The 16,900-nt window shown below is 41.0% G+C and overlaps 1 protein-coding gene across 5 annotated transcripts in view; it reads right to left on the bottom strand.

Annotated features, from left to right (window-relative positions):
* The window catches only part of plxnb1b (plexin b1b), a 182,275-nt gene that overhangs the window by 1,565 nt on the left and 163,810 nt on the right, over positions 1-16,900 (bottom strand). For all 5 annotated transcript variants that reach the window (XM_078249371.1, XM_078249370.1, XM_078249369.1 and 2 more), the window contains 6 exons: positions 16,177-16,343; positions 13,633-13,793; positions 2,272-2,419; positions 1,926-1,990; positions 1,077-1,152; positions 916-990 (listed from right to left, as the gene is read on the bottom strand). In XM_078249371.1, coding sequence (XP_078105497.1) covers positions 916-990; positions 1,077-1,152; positions 1,926-1,990; positions 2,272-2,419; positions 13,633-13,793; positions 16,177-16,343 — 692 coding nt within the window. The remainder of the gene's footprint in view (positions 1-915; positions 991-1,076; positions 1,153-1,925; positions 1,991-2,271; positions 2,420-13,632; positions 13,794-16,176; positions 16,344-16,900) is intronic.

The following is a 16,900-nucleotide window of genomic DNA, read 5'->3' as shown; positions in this document are numbered from 1 at the left end:
TCAATTCCATTCTTGTTGAGACACGAACCCCACCTTCCAGGGTGTAAGCTCGGAGTCTGACCCACTCAACCCACAACTTACTTGCTATGGGAGAGAACAACCGAATAGCTGCTGTTTAACTATTCTCACCCGAGTGCAGATACTCCATAGTTTTTTGTTTTCTATAGCCTATTTCAAAGAAAATGTAAGTGTAAACTGTAAAAATGTAAACGTCAGTGCTTTTTATTTAAAAAAAAAAAAAAAATCGACAGCTCTCCTGTTAAAAACCGACTTGCGGCTGACCTGTCGTAAAAACAAACCATGAATAAAATAATCATTTAAAAAAAGAACATAAACATATTTTAAATTGTGTGCCTTCTTTCCATAAATTTAAATATAAAAATAAAATATAAATGTATAAGATAAAAGTATAAATTAAAGTATAAATATATACACATTCAGACATTTAATTATATAATTATACATTTATTTATGCATTTATTTATTTATTTAGTTATGGGCCTTAAATGCTTCCATAGCTTCAAGGTGTGCGCCCCTAAATTTTCTGCTTGTGCCCCTAAAATTTTAGGATTAGGGGCTACAGTACTCGTAGTAAAAAAAGTTATTCTGTAGCCCTGAATAAGTATTATTCGTACATTCATCCTGGCTGTGAGAATCTAACAACTTCATGATTGGTCGGTCACATTACAAAAAGGCAACCAAAGACTTTTGCAATTACATGTTTTAAATATCTGCCACAGTGTCACAATGTTTGATACGACCAAAGTCAGAAGAACAAACCTGACTGAAGAAGAACCTACTTTTATATTTGTTATCCATTTTACAACTTCACTCTGCAGATCATCACATCTTTATATTGTGTCATGATATATTGTTACATCTCTACTGTTGAGTCTGACTGAATGATATACACACCTGGTCATAGTATTTGTTGATGTACTTGTAAAGCTCGTGCAGTGCGACCAGGTAGTTCAGCTCTCCAGAGTAGTTCTGAAACACAAAGCATTGAGGTGAGATGTGGACCTCTGTGTCTGCATGTCTCTGTACTGTGGGCTCTGAGGTTTGGCTGCACTCACCCTGGACAGTTCAGCCAGAGCAGAATTCATCTCCTGGTCACTGGCTGAGATGGTCTGCCGGATGTCAGCATAGTACCTGCAATAATGATTATAATAATAACATTAATATTATTAATGCAATTATAATCAACGGGAGTATTTATTAGTATTAGACTATTTATTAGTATAACATTATCTTGTGAGTGAAAAATCAATTGTTAAAGTGCCCATATTATGAAAAAAACACTTTTTCTGGGATTTGGGGTGTTCTTCTGTATCTCTGGTGCTTCCACACGCATACAAACTTTGTAAAAAATCCATCCATGCTGGATGTACTTACATGTGCGCCCTCATTTAGAAGTCTCCCAGCTAATCCTGCCTTGTAACTGACCGAAGTTGGAGAAACAGCCTTTCTTTTACTGTCTATGGAGCTAGCTAGCTGACATGATCTACATCTGAGCTACTGCGCATGTGCCAGTGCAATCAAAGATAGTACAGAAGAAGAAGAAGAAAAGAGGTCTCACTCTGTAGCTAAAACAGAGACCAGCTGAAAAGAGGATCTGCAGCAGTGAGAGAGAGCTGTGCAGTACAACAAAAATATGGTGTTTTTTGAAAATTAAACCATGTAAACTTATTCTGGTACAACCTTAAAATACAATTATGAACCTGAAAATGAGCATAATATGGGTGCTTTAAGACATTGTTATTTTAATAAGCTGATGAAAGCTGATTTCATACTAAAAAATAAATCTTTTATAAACTTAATCCACATTAAATAATTAAATTCCAATGCATAAATTATATTTGGTGTGAATTGTTAGTCATATTAGCCAAGGAGCTGTTTTAGAATAAGTTTTAATCCAAACCAACCTTTCTACCATCTGCTTGTAGCGGGGGATGTCTCGGGCATACAGCAGCTTGTTAATGGGAGAGTCCTGTTGACAAAGAAAAGAGGGAATGAGAAGCAAAGAGAGAAGGAGGAACAGGAGGCTGCTGTCTGAATGTCAACTCTATTTCTGACTGCTGTAAAGTCGCCACCTGCAACTGAAACATCATTGAGAGCCCTTTGAAGCATCAAAGTTCAGTTTCAATTGTGACTGTAGACTGAAAACCACACACAACTATTTAAAATAACAAAACATATAATGGAAAGTGTTTTGAATCAGTTCTAATGTGCCTGAAGCTTCTACTGGCTTCCTCCCCCATCCAGCCTCACCCGTCCCAGCTTGTGCTCAGCGATGGTGCAGGAGTCCATGAAGGTCTGGGCAATGACAGAAAGCACGGCATCCACGTGGTCCGACGCCTGGACATCAAAGATAAACTGAGGGTTCTTCACAATATTGATCCAGAAACGCAGAGGGAGACTAGAGAAACAGAGGAAGTTATTGTTGTTTCAAGATCCAGCTTGCATCAATCTTTGAAGTGGTTTAAATTCATTATTTTAAACATTAAATACAATTGTGGTCCTGAGGTAAAGCAGATCTAATATATTTTCAGACAAAACACTTAACTAGGGCTGTCAAACGATTAATCAATTGCAATTAAATCGCTGAATTTCTATAGTTAATTGCGTGTTTTATCACATGATTAAAATTCTATTATTTTGCATTTCAGAACTGTTTTTAAGTACAGTCAGGTCCATAAATATTGGGACATCGACACAATTCTAATCTTTTTGGCTCTATACACCACCACAATGGAGTTGAAATGAAACGAACAAGATGTGCTTTAACTGCAGACTTTCAGCTTTAATTTGAGGGTATTTACATCCAAATCAGGTGAACGGTGTAGGAATTACAACAGTTTGTATATGTGCCTCCCACTTTTTAAGGGACCAAAAGTAATGGGACAATTGGCTGCTCAGCTGTTCCATGGCCAGGTGTGTGTTATTCCCTCATTATCCCATTTACAAGGAGCAGATAAAAGGTCCAGAGTTCATTTCAAGTGTGCTATTTGCATTTGGAATCTGTTGCTGTCAACTCTCAATATGAGATCCAAAGAGCTGTCACTATCAGTGAAGCAAGCCATCATTAGGCTGAAAAATCTAAACAAACCCATCAGAGAGATAGCAAAAACATTAGGTGTGGCCAAATCAACTGTTTGGAACATTCTTAAAAAGAAAGAACGCACCGGTGAGCTCAGCAACACCAAAAGACCCGGAAGACCACGGAAAACAACTGTGGTGGATGACCGAAGAATACTTTCCCTGGTGAAGAAAACACCCTTCACAACAGTTGGCCAGATCAAGAACACTCTCCAGGAGGTAGGTGTATGTGTGTCAAAGTCAACAATCAAGAGAAGACTTCACCAGAGTGAATACAGAGGGTTCACTACAAGATGTAAACCATTGGTGAGCCTCAAAAACAGGAAGGCCAGATTAGAGTTTGCCAAACAACATCTAAAAAGCCTTCACATTTCTGGAACAACATCCTATGGACAGATGAGACAAAGATCAACTTGTACCAGAGTGATGGGAAGAGAAGAGTATGGAGAAGGAAAGGAACTGCTCATGATCCAAAGCATACCACCTCATCAGTGAAGTATGGTGGTGGTAGTGTCATGGCGTGGGCATGTATGGCTGCCAATGGAACTGGTTCTCTTGTATTTATTGATGATGTGACTGCTGACAAAAGCAGCAGGATGAATTCTGAAGTGTTTCGGGCAATATTATCTGCTCATATTCAGCCAAATGCTTCAGAACTCATTGACGGCGCTCACAGTGCAGATGGACAATGACCCAAGCATACTGCGAAAAGCAACCAAAGAGTTTTTTTAAGGGAAAGAAGTGGAATGTTATGCAATGGCCAAGTCAATCACCTGACCTGAATCCGATTGAGCATGCATTTCACTTGCTGAAGACAAAACTGAAGGGAAAAATGCCCCAAGAACAAGCAGGAACTGAAGACAGTTGCAGTAGAGGCCTGGCAGAGCATCACCAGGGATGAAACCCAGCGCCTGGTGATGTCTATGCTCCAGACTTCAGGCTGGAATTGAATGCAAAGGATTTGCAACCAAGTATTAAAAAGTGAAAGTTTGATTTATGATTGTTAATCTGTCCCATTACTTTTGGTCCCTTAAAAAGTGGGAGGCACATATACAAACTGTTGTAATTCCTACACCGTTCACCTGATTTGGATGTAAATACCCTCAAATTAAAGCTGAAAGTCTGCAGTTAAAGCACATCTTGTTCGTTTCATTTCAACTCCATTGTGGTGGTGTATAGAGCCAAAAAGATTAGAATTGTGTCGATGTCCCAATATTTATGGACCTGACTGTACATATTAACAATGGAAATCAATTATTACCAGTGTATCTTGATTGGGAATCAAATGAATGCAAAGAAAGTTGCTTTATGAACTTGACTTTAAGATTTGTATTTGTTTATTATTTATTTACTGTAAACAAAAGAAAAATGTGTGAATCTGTCATCATTGCACAATTCAGAACATGCCAACCATAGTATGTCTTGTCGTCTATAGTGACAGGTCTGCAGTTAGTTGGCACCCAAAGGGTCAAAATAGTAGCCTAGCTAGATTCTAATGATTTTAGAACAGCTAAGGGCACTGTTAGGCACGACACGAAGCCGAGTGAAGTGTAAAATAAATTAATAAATGGCGGCATGCAATTAAAAAAAGAAATAAATAAATTAACGCGTTATGCTCGGCCCTTAATCGCATCGCGATTAACGCGTTAATGCTGACAGCCCTACTTTTAACCCTTTACATTCCTGGACAATCCCAGAGATGTTCACAAGTCATTTTTTGGAAGTCCAAGTCGAGTCTCAAGTCTTTGAGCTCAAGTTCAAGTCAAGTCTCAAGTCTTTTGCCACGAGTCCAAGTCAAGTCTCAAGTCTCTGGCCATCTGATCTGTCCCTAACACTGTATTGTTAAATCTTATGAATTCAAAGCATGTCCTGTAGCTACCATCCATACAGGGTAATAGCAGAATTTTATTTTAACATGATTGTTTAAGATTCTACAAGATTTTCTTATACTCTTCTTTTGTGTAAACTTAGAAACTCCAAGGAGAAACAGCTGGCATCATGAACCTTGAGCCTAGTAGAATCTATTTTTTGACCTCAGTCCCTCATACTTTAAATTTTAGCAGATAAGGGTGAAAAGGGCCATAACATTTGAACTGTGTCTCCTTCTGTCTTCTGAGATAAACAGGTGTTTAGGCTAAAGTTAGGAACAGGAGCAGAAGGGAAGGTTGTAAAAGGATTCGACTGTTTATGGTGTTTTTTCAACTGTTGGCCTGCTAAAGATATCTTGAGAGGGGTGGCTTTAACTTAGTTTCTACTATGAAGACATGCTGAACTTTTTCAGCAGAAGTCCCTTTCAGATGTGCTATGGTACCTATGAAACGGTTTTCTCTGCATTTGCAAATGTAAATAAATACTCAAAGACCAAACTTTCTTAAATTCTCAAATCGTCCTTATTTGTTTCATCTGGTGTTTTTGATACGCAGTCCTGCTGCTAACAAGAAAAACTTCCACTACAACAGTACAGTATCAAAATCAGTTGTAGGGTAACTTTATGGGGTCTACTGCAATGCAATCTGAAGAAACACAAATTAAGAACTCTGTTTCAATTTCATAACTGTATTTTTCAACATTTTGGTATCTGCACCAAAGAATACATGTTTGTCTGTGTTACTAACTGGCTGTAAAGCCCAACCTCATCATGTATTACATTTTTACATCACTTTGTGATGGTTAGCTTGTTACCTGCTTTAGATACATTTTTTATTGGTTTTTATATTTTTACAACATACAGAACAAACAAATACACAAGAACAAAAACCCTCTCCCACCCCCCACCCTCTGCGGTCTCGAGGAAAGGAAAACAAACAAATAAACAGAAATCACACCTTGCCTAGTCACTCTCCTCTAATTCTTGTCACGCTGAGGTCATTAGGTCTGATACTTTTCCATAGGTCGATAGTCGATGATTTGGCTTTGTTAATCCTTGCTGTAGAGAGCTCAAGCATAACTATGTCTAGAAAATACGCCAACCACTGTTTTAAGGTGTGGATACACAGAGCCGATAATCGGCCGTTGGACAGTCTGGCAAAGTAAGTGACTCGAGTCTGTTCGGTGTGTTCCATGCCATCGTCCGTCCAAGGGGCCATTGTCCTTCATTTTGGCCGATTTGACACGTATAATCGGCGGGGCGGGCACTGCCGGCAGTCGGATGCAAATGACCCATCTGATTGGTAGAGTGCTAACCAGGAAACGGGGAGCGGAATGAGCGTGACTACAGTCTCTCAAAATCTGACGAAAATCTTTTAAACTGACCTTTGTTGATCTGAAACGAAGACAGATTCAGCAACTGCATAGCCTAGTTCTCGCTTAAAATGTTTTCAGAAACACATTTCGGTGAACTATTTTAGTACAATATGAGATCGTATTCTGAACAAGCCGCCATGACAGTCTGTCTTTGAATTTCCAGAGAAACAAGACCCACGTGACGCGTTCGTCCAATCAGCTGCCGGTTTTCATTTTTGGGCGACAATACAGATTAGCTTAGTTGAGCCGGCTAGCCAAATTTTCTTCTGTCTCCTAAGCAGGTGTAATTTAGAGTCATCTTTAAGTAACAAAACAATCAGGTCAGTAGGAATTCAACATCCTATCACATCAGATATTATTGATGTTTTATTCCAGAACTCTTGCACCTGTTCACACTCCCAGACCATATGCAGGAAAGTTGCAGTTTGTTCAGGTTGACAGAACGTGCAATAGGGAGTGGGAATGACTTTGGAGACGTATCTCTTCTGAGGAGTCCAATATGTCCTATGGCATATGTTGAAATGGATATACTGGTGATTTGGGTTCTTGGAACAATGGAAAATGTTGTCCCAAACTGTCTCCCAATTAATTGCGTTCCCCTCAGGGCTCAGCTCTCTCTCCGATTTTCTTGCTATTGGGAGTTCTCCTATTGGGAGTTCTCCGATGGATCAGTTTAGCATAGATCTTGGATACTAATCCTCTCACCGGAAAATCAACAAACCATTTAATGACTGGGTGCGCCTCAAGACGCATGACCCATGGCACTCCATAGCATTTTAGGGCTGATCTTAAGCAAAGATACAAGAAGAAGGATGTCCTGGGGACCTCCAAACTAGCTCTCAGGTCTTCAAAACTCAACATACCTTTCTCATTGAATAGCTGGTCTAAAGTATAAATACCTCTTCATTCCACTGCTTACAAGCAAAGGGTTTATTACCAGACATTAAGTGTGTATTGTGCCAAATTGGGGTGTTCAAATGGCACATATTGGTGTAGGGTAGTTGCTCCTTCTACCTGTTTAAAGTTGGTCAATGTGTTGGTTATAATAGGGCCATAGGCTAGCATACACTTTTTTTGGACAAGACAATGTCTTGCAGTCTTAGACTTCCAGTGAGGTTTTGCTCTATTTCTCTCCATGGGACTGTAGATGAGGGGTCCATCTACACTCTGAGGGCCCGTAGCTGAAAGGCTCTGTGATACACTTTAAGGTTGGGGAGGGCCAAGCCTCCCGTGTTTGTGGTACGTTGCAGGGTAGAGTATTTTATTTATTAGGGTTAGTATGTTGTTTATTATTCCAAATATACTGCCAAATTAAGATATCAAGTTTCTTCCAGAAATGTATCGGTGGGGGTAAGGGGATCATTGTACTTAAGAAATTCACACGAGGAACTATGTTTATTTTAACAACAGCAATCCTGGAGTGTAGTGATGCCGGCAGCGCAGACCAATTGGCCAGATCCCTTTCAACACTACTTAATATAGTTTCATAGTTGTCCTGGACAACTCGCTGTAGGGATGCATGTATGGTGATGCCCAAATATGTAATTTTGCTTTGGGTTGGTATTGTAACACTAATGGGTGATGCCATATGCCTGTTATTCAATAAAATAAGATTTGATTTATTCCAGTTAATTTTATATCCGGAGATTGAGCCAAATTTGTTGAAGATCTTAAGAATTTTTGGAAAAGATCAGAAATAGACAACAAAATATCGTCTGCAAATAATGATATTGAGCTGCTATTAGATTTAATCTGGACATTACAGATTTTATTTTGCCTTATGGCTTGGGCTAACGGTTCAAGAGAGATTGCAAACAGCATGGGGGAGAGCGGGCATCCCTGTCGCGAGCCCCGCTCAATGGGAAATGGCTGAGAGTGCAAGCCATTGGTTGAGACTATGGCTGTGGGATTCGCATATAAAGTATACACCATGTCAATGAATTTGGCCCCCAAACCAAGCCTCTCCATTACTTGCCACAAGTAGTTCCACTCTAGGCGGTTAAAAACCTTTTCCGCGTCCACTGATAAAACTGCTGAGTTGGAAGGTTTTTGGCTTCTTCTATTATATGAAATAGTCTGCGTACATTGTCTGCAGCATGACGCTTGGGTATAAAACCTGATTGGTCGGGGTGGACTAGCTTCTTGATAAATCACTTTAGGCGGAGAGCCAAGACTTTGGAATAAAGCTTAGTATCAGTTCAGCAATTTGCTTGGTTTACAGCCATTAAAATAGTAATTTTGCCTCACTCTGTGCATTATGAACTCAGCTCTCCTTCTTAGCAGATCATTCAGCTCTGTTCAACTTGTGACTAGAAGAGTATGAGTAGATTTAGAAAAACAAGTCTTAAGAGACTGCTCTAACGATTTACAGTGTTCTTCAAAGTCTGCAATATTTGCCTCTCTTTTCCTCTTCAAGTTGACCGCGATGTGAAATCTCTAATAAATCCTTTAGTTGCCTGCCATGTAGGCCTGCACGATATTGGAAAAAACTTACATTGCGATATTTTTTCCCCCTGCGATATATATTGCGATATGAAAAAAAGACAATTTTTTTTACAAGAGGACATAAATAGCCCTATTTAGAAATACTAAATCATTCTCAACTACTGGGGTGATTTTGTAGGGGAGTGCATCTACAAAGAAAATGAAAAAGGAAATGTTCTTATGTGAACCAGTCTTTGTTGAACTTTAATGCTTTACAAAAACCAAAGCAAGTAAGCGCTGTGATTACTCTTCTGAAGTGATTTTGGAGAGGGAAATTAGGAAGAAATACACTGGTTGACTGACATGACACCATTGTATTCATATAATATCAATCCAGGCTAAAGTGAATGATATTAATAATGCATGTTGCTTCCTCTAAATTTCAGGTTGTGGTCGACTAGCGGGGCCTGCTTTGGTTGTTTGATAAACTGATTAAAATTAATCATGATTGTTGGTTTGCTGTGCATGCAGAGCCTGCATGCCTCACTTCCCATAACAACCCCCCCTCCCCCGTCGGACTAACGTTACGTCACATGACCACCTGTCTTAAAGGGGAAGGGTCGGCCGGTAACAATCATGGAAAAGGAGAATGGTGAAAGTTTACTTTTTATCAAGCAGCAAAGAAGTTGTAGTGTCAACATCGCAACGTCCTGCGATGCGACTATCGCGCATGCGCATATTGCGATGTAGACGATGAAACAGAATATCGTGCAGCCCTACTGCCATGTACATGCAGGGTCAGAAACTGAGTCGGTATTAATTGATATAAATTCAGCCAGTTTGGTTCTAAATTCTGCATGAAAAGCTGTGTTCTGGAGAAGGGAATTATTAAATTGCCATCTCCTAGATCTTTCTCCTAACATATCACAACGGAATGTGGTTATCAGCGCATTGTGATCAGACAGAATTACTGGTTCTATTGCTATCATGTGGAACATTGCCTTAAGCTCACTGGAGCACAAAGTATAATCAATGCGGTCCAGGACAACTATGAAACTATATTAAGTAGTGTTCAAAGGGATCTGGCCAATTGGTCTGCGCTGCCGGCATCGCTACGGTCCAGGATTGCTGTTGTTAAAATTAACATAGTTCCTCGTGTGAATTTCTTAAGTACAATGATCCCCTTACCCCCACCAATAAATTTCTGGAAGAAACTTGATACCGTAATTCGGCAATATATTTGGAATAATAAACAACCTAGACTAAAATACTCTACCCTGCAACGTACCACAAACATGGGAGGCCTGGCCCTCCCCAACCTTAAAGTGTACGGGCCCTCAGAGTGTGGATGGACCCTTCATCTACAGTTCCATGGAGAGAAATAGAGCAAAATATCACTGGAAGTCTAAGACTGCAAGACCTTGCCTTTGCAGGTGTGTGTCCAAAGAAGTGTATGTTAGCCTATGGCCCTATTATCACCAACACATTGACCAACTTTAAACAGGTAAGAGGAGCAACTACGCTATACCAATAAGTGGCATTTGAATACCTCAATATGACACAACGCACACTTATTGTCTGGGAACAAACCCTTTGCTTGTAACCAGTGGAGTGACAGAGGTATTTATACTTTAGACCAGCTAGTCGATGAGAAAGGTATGTTGAGTTTTGAGGACCTGAGAGCTAGTTTTAAGGTCCCCAGGACATCTTTCTACCTTTATCTCAGCCCTAAAATGCTATGGAGTGCCATGGGGAAACAGTCTTGAGGCACACCCAGTCATTAAATGGTTTGTTGATTTTCCTGTGAGAGGATTGGTGTCCAGGATTTATGCTAAACTGATGCAAGTATCTATAGGAGAACTAATGATGACTCTAAATTACACCTGCTTAGGAGACAGAAGAAAATTTGGCTAGCCGGCTCAACTAAGCTAATCTGTATTGTCGCCCAAAAATGAAAACCGGCAGCTGATTGGACGAACGCGTCACGTGGGTCTTGTTTCTCTGGAAATTCAAAGACAGACTGTCATGGCGACTTGTTCAGAATACGATCTCATATTGTACTAAAATAGTTAGTACAATATGAAATGTGTTTCTGAAAACATTTTAAGCGAGAAATAGGCTATGCAGTTGCTGAATCTGTCTTCATGAGTTCTGGAATAAAACAACATCAATAATATCTGATGTGATAGGATGTCGGATTCCTACTGACCCGATTGTTTTGTTACTTAATGACGACTCTAAATTACACATGCTTGGGAGACAGAGGAAAATTTGGCTAGCCGGCTCAACTGCAACTAAGAAAATGATAGCTCAACGCTGGCTCCCCCCCCCCATTTACTTTAAACAGTGGTTGGCGTATTTTCTGGACATAGTTATGCTTGAGCTCTCTACAGCAAGGATTAACAAAGCCAAATCATCGACTATCAACCTATGGAAAAATGCAGCAGCACAAATATCAGACCTAATGACCTCAGCGCCTCAAGAACTAGGGGAGAGAGATTAGGCAAGGTGTGATTTCTGTTTCTTTGTTTGTTTTGTTTTCCTCTAGACCACAGAGGGTGGGGGTGGGAGAGGGTTTGTGTTCCTATTCAATTTGTGTTTCTTTGTTCTGTATGTTTAAAGTTAAAAAAGCAATACAAAATTGATCTTAAAAAAAAGAAAGAATCAAAGCCTGTGAGGTGGCGTGTGGAAAAAAAGGTGTATTCTTTGCTAGTAGGGTTGTGCATCCTCCATATATCTGTAAAGGCCGTTACAGACCAACCAGACGGCCGACCGTTAGCAGAAAAGGCAGTTGGACTAATCAGTTGGTAAAAAAATTGCCTCGAAACACACCAAAGCGACGAGACATAATACGTCTCCATAACAGCAGGCCACGCTAATCTGTATTGTTGCCCAAAAAATGAAAACCGGCAGCTGATTGGACGAACGCGTCACGTGAGTCTGGCTGCTGCTTCCGGATTTTGGATTTTTCAACCGGCCATTAATGGTGACTCATTCACAATACGATCTCATATTGTATTAAAATAGTTCACCGAAACATGTTTCTGAAAACATTTTAAGCGAGAAATAGGCCATGCAGTTGCTAAATCTGTCTTCATTTCAGATCGACAACGGTCAGTTTAAAAGATTTTAGTCAGATTTTGAGAGGCTTAGTCACAGTCATGCTGCTTGCCATTTCCGGGTGAGTCCCGACTACCCTGTCAGGTCGGCCAAAATGAAGGCTGACAGCTCCTCCAACGGACGACGGCACGGAACACACGGAACAGACTCGAGTCACTGACCTCGCCAGACTGTCCAACGGCCGATTATTGGCCCGGTGTGTAGCTGCCTTTAGATGGTGGGATTCCACAACTGCTCTAAACATGTCTGATATACGTTTCTGGGCCGTTGTGTGATTGAGCCCTGATCTATCCTGATTTAAATCTAGTACTGCATTCATGTCTCCCCCTATAATTAGTATTCATTGAGAGAGAGCAATTCATTGGTTAGGCGCGGGAAAAAACTATCATCATATGTAGACGGTGCATATACTGAAACAAAGGCTATTTTTCTACTCTTTATCGTGGTACATATATAAGATATCCTGCGTGATAAGTCTTTACTGCTTTTGTCTTACGGTGAGTGCGCATTTGCAACACAATGGATCCCTTGGTTTTGGTGTCGTCACTAGATGAGGCAACAACCTCGAAGTATTTATTTTGTAGACAATTTACATCTCTTTTATGTAAATGTGACTCTTGTATAAGCGCCACATCTATGTTTTTTCTTCTTAAATAGTCCAGGAATCTAGCTCGTTTGATCGGCCCGTTTAGCCCCCTGATGTTGACTGAAAGGATTGAAAGCTCAGCCATCTTCAAAATGTATACATGTATATTTAGATATAAGCAAAGTGTGGTAAAAACATAAAAAATAAAATAAATCCCCTAACCCTCTGAGACCGCAGACCCCCTCCCTTGTCTGTAAGATACGTGACCGCATCAAACGCAGCTTGCGCACAACTCTAGCCCCCCCAACAAAAAAAACAAAAAAAACACACCAGCCTAGTAAGAGTAATAGACATAGGTTATAAACTGAATAGTCCGCATTCATCATGTTTTCCAGCCTAAGTAAATGTCCCTTTAAAACTTGGTCCCAAAACGTACATACAGTGCTCTCTTACTTGTACAGTACTCCAGGTAGCATTAGTCCGGGTAAACGGCAACGAGACCTGCTTTTTTGCTCCTGCTGGCATTCCACTGAGTCACTGTGTCGACAAATAAAAACGACTGACGTCAAAGAAGAAGGAATAGACCTGGTTTTTCGATGAAAATACGGAGGTGAGTACGGCGTTTTAGCCCTGGGCAGCCATTGCGGTCGTCGGTCACGTGATCTCGGCGATATATGCTAAATTTAACGTCTCTTTCACATTAGCAAGTGACTGACCTATCTGGATGCGTTTTGAGATGCCTGATGAAGTTTGATGTTGTTGATCCGGCATCATTTATCTTGATGCCACACACCTGCATGTAGCTGTTCGCTTACTGCCACTGTTTACAAAGTTATTGAAAGCAAAACTAATGACAAAAGGCACAACTCCGGGAGGACTTGGTGTCACCATCGTCAATGCATTTTTTTTATATGCGAGTGCGCGCACATAGGCATAGCCTATGAATTTAGATTTAAAAAGCAATAATTGCATGAACAGGTTTTTGACGAGTCTCGAAGCTCGAGTCCGGGTCAAGTCTGAAGTCTTTTGGGTTGAGTCGCAAGTCAAGTCTGAAGTCAGCTGTTTGTGCGAATTAAGTGTGACTCAAGTCCGAGTCTCAGACTTGAGTCCCCCTTTCTGTGTCATCCCCTCATGTCTGTTTGTGTGAGTCTATACTGTACCTGTTGGTCTTCCAAATGTGTATAGTCTCTGGGTCGGAGATGCCGTGTTGTCCCGCCTGGTCGTCCAGCAGATCAAAGAAGTATTTGACAGCCAGCGGTACAGGACGACTGGTGCTGAGGATCACTGTGAACAGATCGTCTACAAACTTCTGCAATGTACCCTGAAGTAAACGGAGAAAGAAGTGAAAATGATTCAGTACAGAGGATTGTTTGCTGCTGTGCAACAACGTACACATTACAGAGAGGAGGAGTGTGTACCTGTGTTTCCTCTGTTTATCGTATATATGCAGTTGGATACATGGATTCCCATTGTGTACCAAAATCATACAGCTAAATAAAAACTTTATGAAATATTGTAAAACAATTTTGCCCATAAAAAGTCATGCAATGGTTGTATAAATAATTAGGTAGCAATGTTTATAAAATAAACTAGGCTACAGTAGCCTGGCATCGCTAGACTCATTCGCAAATGCGTATTATTCTGGAACCTCTCAGTTCATTTTCCAAAGGGCTGTGATGCAGACCAAAATGCCTCTCTGCACGCAACTGGATAGACCTACAACTAATCAGAGCAACGAAACAACATAGCGCTGAGCTATTTGGTCCATTTTAAAGCAGACAAAAAATTATGGCAGGTTTTTTTTTTTTTAAACTACAGCTAAACAGGACACTAAATGTGTTTCTGAAATATTTAAGGCGAGAAATAGGAATTTAGCTCGTTTGATCGGCCCGTTTAGCCCCCTAATGTTGACTGAAAGGATTGAAAGCTATAAAGCTTTTCTAAAGCTAGAAAATAAAATAAATCCCCTAACCCTCTGCGACTGCAGACCCCTTCCCCTATCTGTAAGATGCGTGACCACATCAAACGCAGTTCGCGCAAAACTCCAGCTCAAAACTGCACCTCAAAACTGCACCTCCTGTCTTAAGTCACCGGTTAATTGAAACAGGTCTAGTGAATTCCTATGTTAAACATGAACAATGTTATAAACACCTTAGAACTAGGTCTCAACCAGCTATTAAGTTCTGAAATAGGCTATGTGAAAAACACACCAGTCTAGTTGGAGCAACAAGCAGACTATGAGCTGAAAAGTCCGCATCCCTCGTGTCCCTTTAAAGCTTGGCTCCGAAACTTACATACCGTGTCCTCAGGATTTATCATGTTCTTTTCAGCACGGTTAAATGTCCACAAAACATAAACTGTAGACTGAGTAGCTAGCATTAATAATTTCTTACAGTCTGGTTAAATGTTCCTTCAAAGGTTGGTTCCAAAACCTACACACAGTGTCCTCCAGTCAAACTCGGTTCAGTAGCCCAGATACCGTTAGTCCACAGGTGCTGAGTCCTCCGGTCTCGGCCCCAGCACCGAACGCGAAGTCCCACCGCCGTCCTCCGGTTCCTCTGTCGGCGAACAGTCCGCGGCGCCGCCGTCCACATCCAATTCCAATTCCAGACAGAAAACGCCCGGCTCCGCGGCTGCAGCGAAGGCGAACTCTCTCCCTCCGTGGATCGCTCCCAGGGCGGCCAGGCGGACAAACGAGTCCGAGTTGTGTTCAGCGTGTAGCTCGTGGTGTGTTCCTTCCGAAGCCGCTGGATCGTGAATGTGACGCAGTCAGATTGCTCCGGCTCACATACCATAATTTCCTGCATCTCATGTTCTGCCCCGATGTGTTGCTGCGAGGCATTCATTTCCGCTAACACTCCCTTCACTGTGTTGTAGATCACTGATTCAAGCATACTTAGTTGCTTTTCCAAGACCTGAGTGATTAAGTCCTCCATGTCAGGGATCGTGTTATCATCAGTTGCTCCGTTAGCCGCTGCCATGCTATCAGATTTCTCTGAAGGAGTAGATAGTTTAGGCGACAACGAGACCTGCTTTTTCATGCCTGCAGGCGTTTCACTGAGTCACCGTGATAACAGACAAAACGATTTGGCATCGAAGAAAACGTAATAGACCTGGTTATTTAATGAAATGCGGAGGTGAGTGCAGGAGCTCTAGTCTCTTGCGACCATAGCGGGTGCTGGTCACGTGATCCCACAGTAACAGAATCTTGATTCATATTTGATCAGCACCGCCTAGTTTGATCTGAGTTTCCTAAGCCTGGTGCGTTGTGCTGGACTGAGAATTCCAGCTACGTCCAGTAAATATGTTGATGCTCCTCTATCAGTCATTGTCTTAAAGGCTTATCCTGCTTATTACACGGCTAACATAACTTACTAAATAAATCAATAATTTGACACAAAATATATATTTATTTGACATTATCCGTATTTCAGCAAATGTCTACTGAACAGAATTAACAGACCGTAAAAAAGCGTGATAGACCAATCAGAATCGAGTATTCATCAAAGTTGTGTAACAAATCACAATTATCAGCATTATATATATATTATATGACTTGTGTGTGTTGGACCATTTTAGCAACATGTCGTCTGTGTGTGTGTGTGTGTGTGTGTGTGTGTGTGTGTGTCTCTGTGTCGGTGTCTGTGGCTGTGTGTGTGTGTGTGTGTGTGTGTGTGTGTGTGTGTGTGTGTGTGTGTATATACCTTCATGGACAGCAGGCGGGTCAAGTAGATCTCAGGGATGGCCTTGGCCCTCTCTTTCTCCCTCAGGCTGCCTCTGCGGTGTTTGGGCAGCTCAGGCTCCTCGCTGGCTTTCACCAGATGCCACAGCCTCACTCCACCTTCATCTGCATCCTCCAGCATTGGAGTCTCTGCACAGGTCAATGTTTCAAAAAGCTTTATTTGGTATAATTTACTGACCAGTGGAGCCCTGCTTCACCATCAATTATACAGAAAGCTCACATTGTCACATTTTATTATCAAAAACAATTATTGGAATTTATAGAGATTCACTTTGAATAAAAGAAATCTGGTATCAATAAAAATTGGATTATAGAGTAGTTCAAAACCTAGTATATGGGAGGACTGTGTATGGTCAATATGCTTAGTAGTTGTTACAGGAATAGTCACTGGTGGTGTCTATAATGCTGATATTAGATGTTCATCTGTAGTGGTGTTGACCGTATTTTCATCGTCATCGCGATATGAACATGAACACAATGCAAAAGACTGCCTGAAATGCAATGAATAAGGAAAATCATTTAATTTAGGGTTTAGAATTCAGAATTTAGGGTATCGAAACCCGGGATTAAACGGGCCCCGGGGCTAAAACTGTAGTATTTATCCTCACTCTCTTCCTTGCTCTGTGTCGGGGCTGAGCTCGCACACACACTTCCTTGTTTTGGCTTGTAAAAAACCTCAGAAAGGC

This window comes from Sander vitreus, chromosome 4, assembly GCF_031162955.1.
Source record: "Sander vitreus isolate 19-12246 chromosome 4, sanVit1, whole genome shotgun sequence".
Classification (NCBI taxonomy): domain Eukaryota; kingdom Metazoa; phylum Chordata; class Actinopteri; order Perciformes; family Percidae; genus Sander; species Sander vitreus.
Note: the sequence above shows the minus strand (reverse complement) of the source record. Positions and strands in the feature narration are given on the sequence as shown.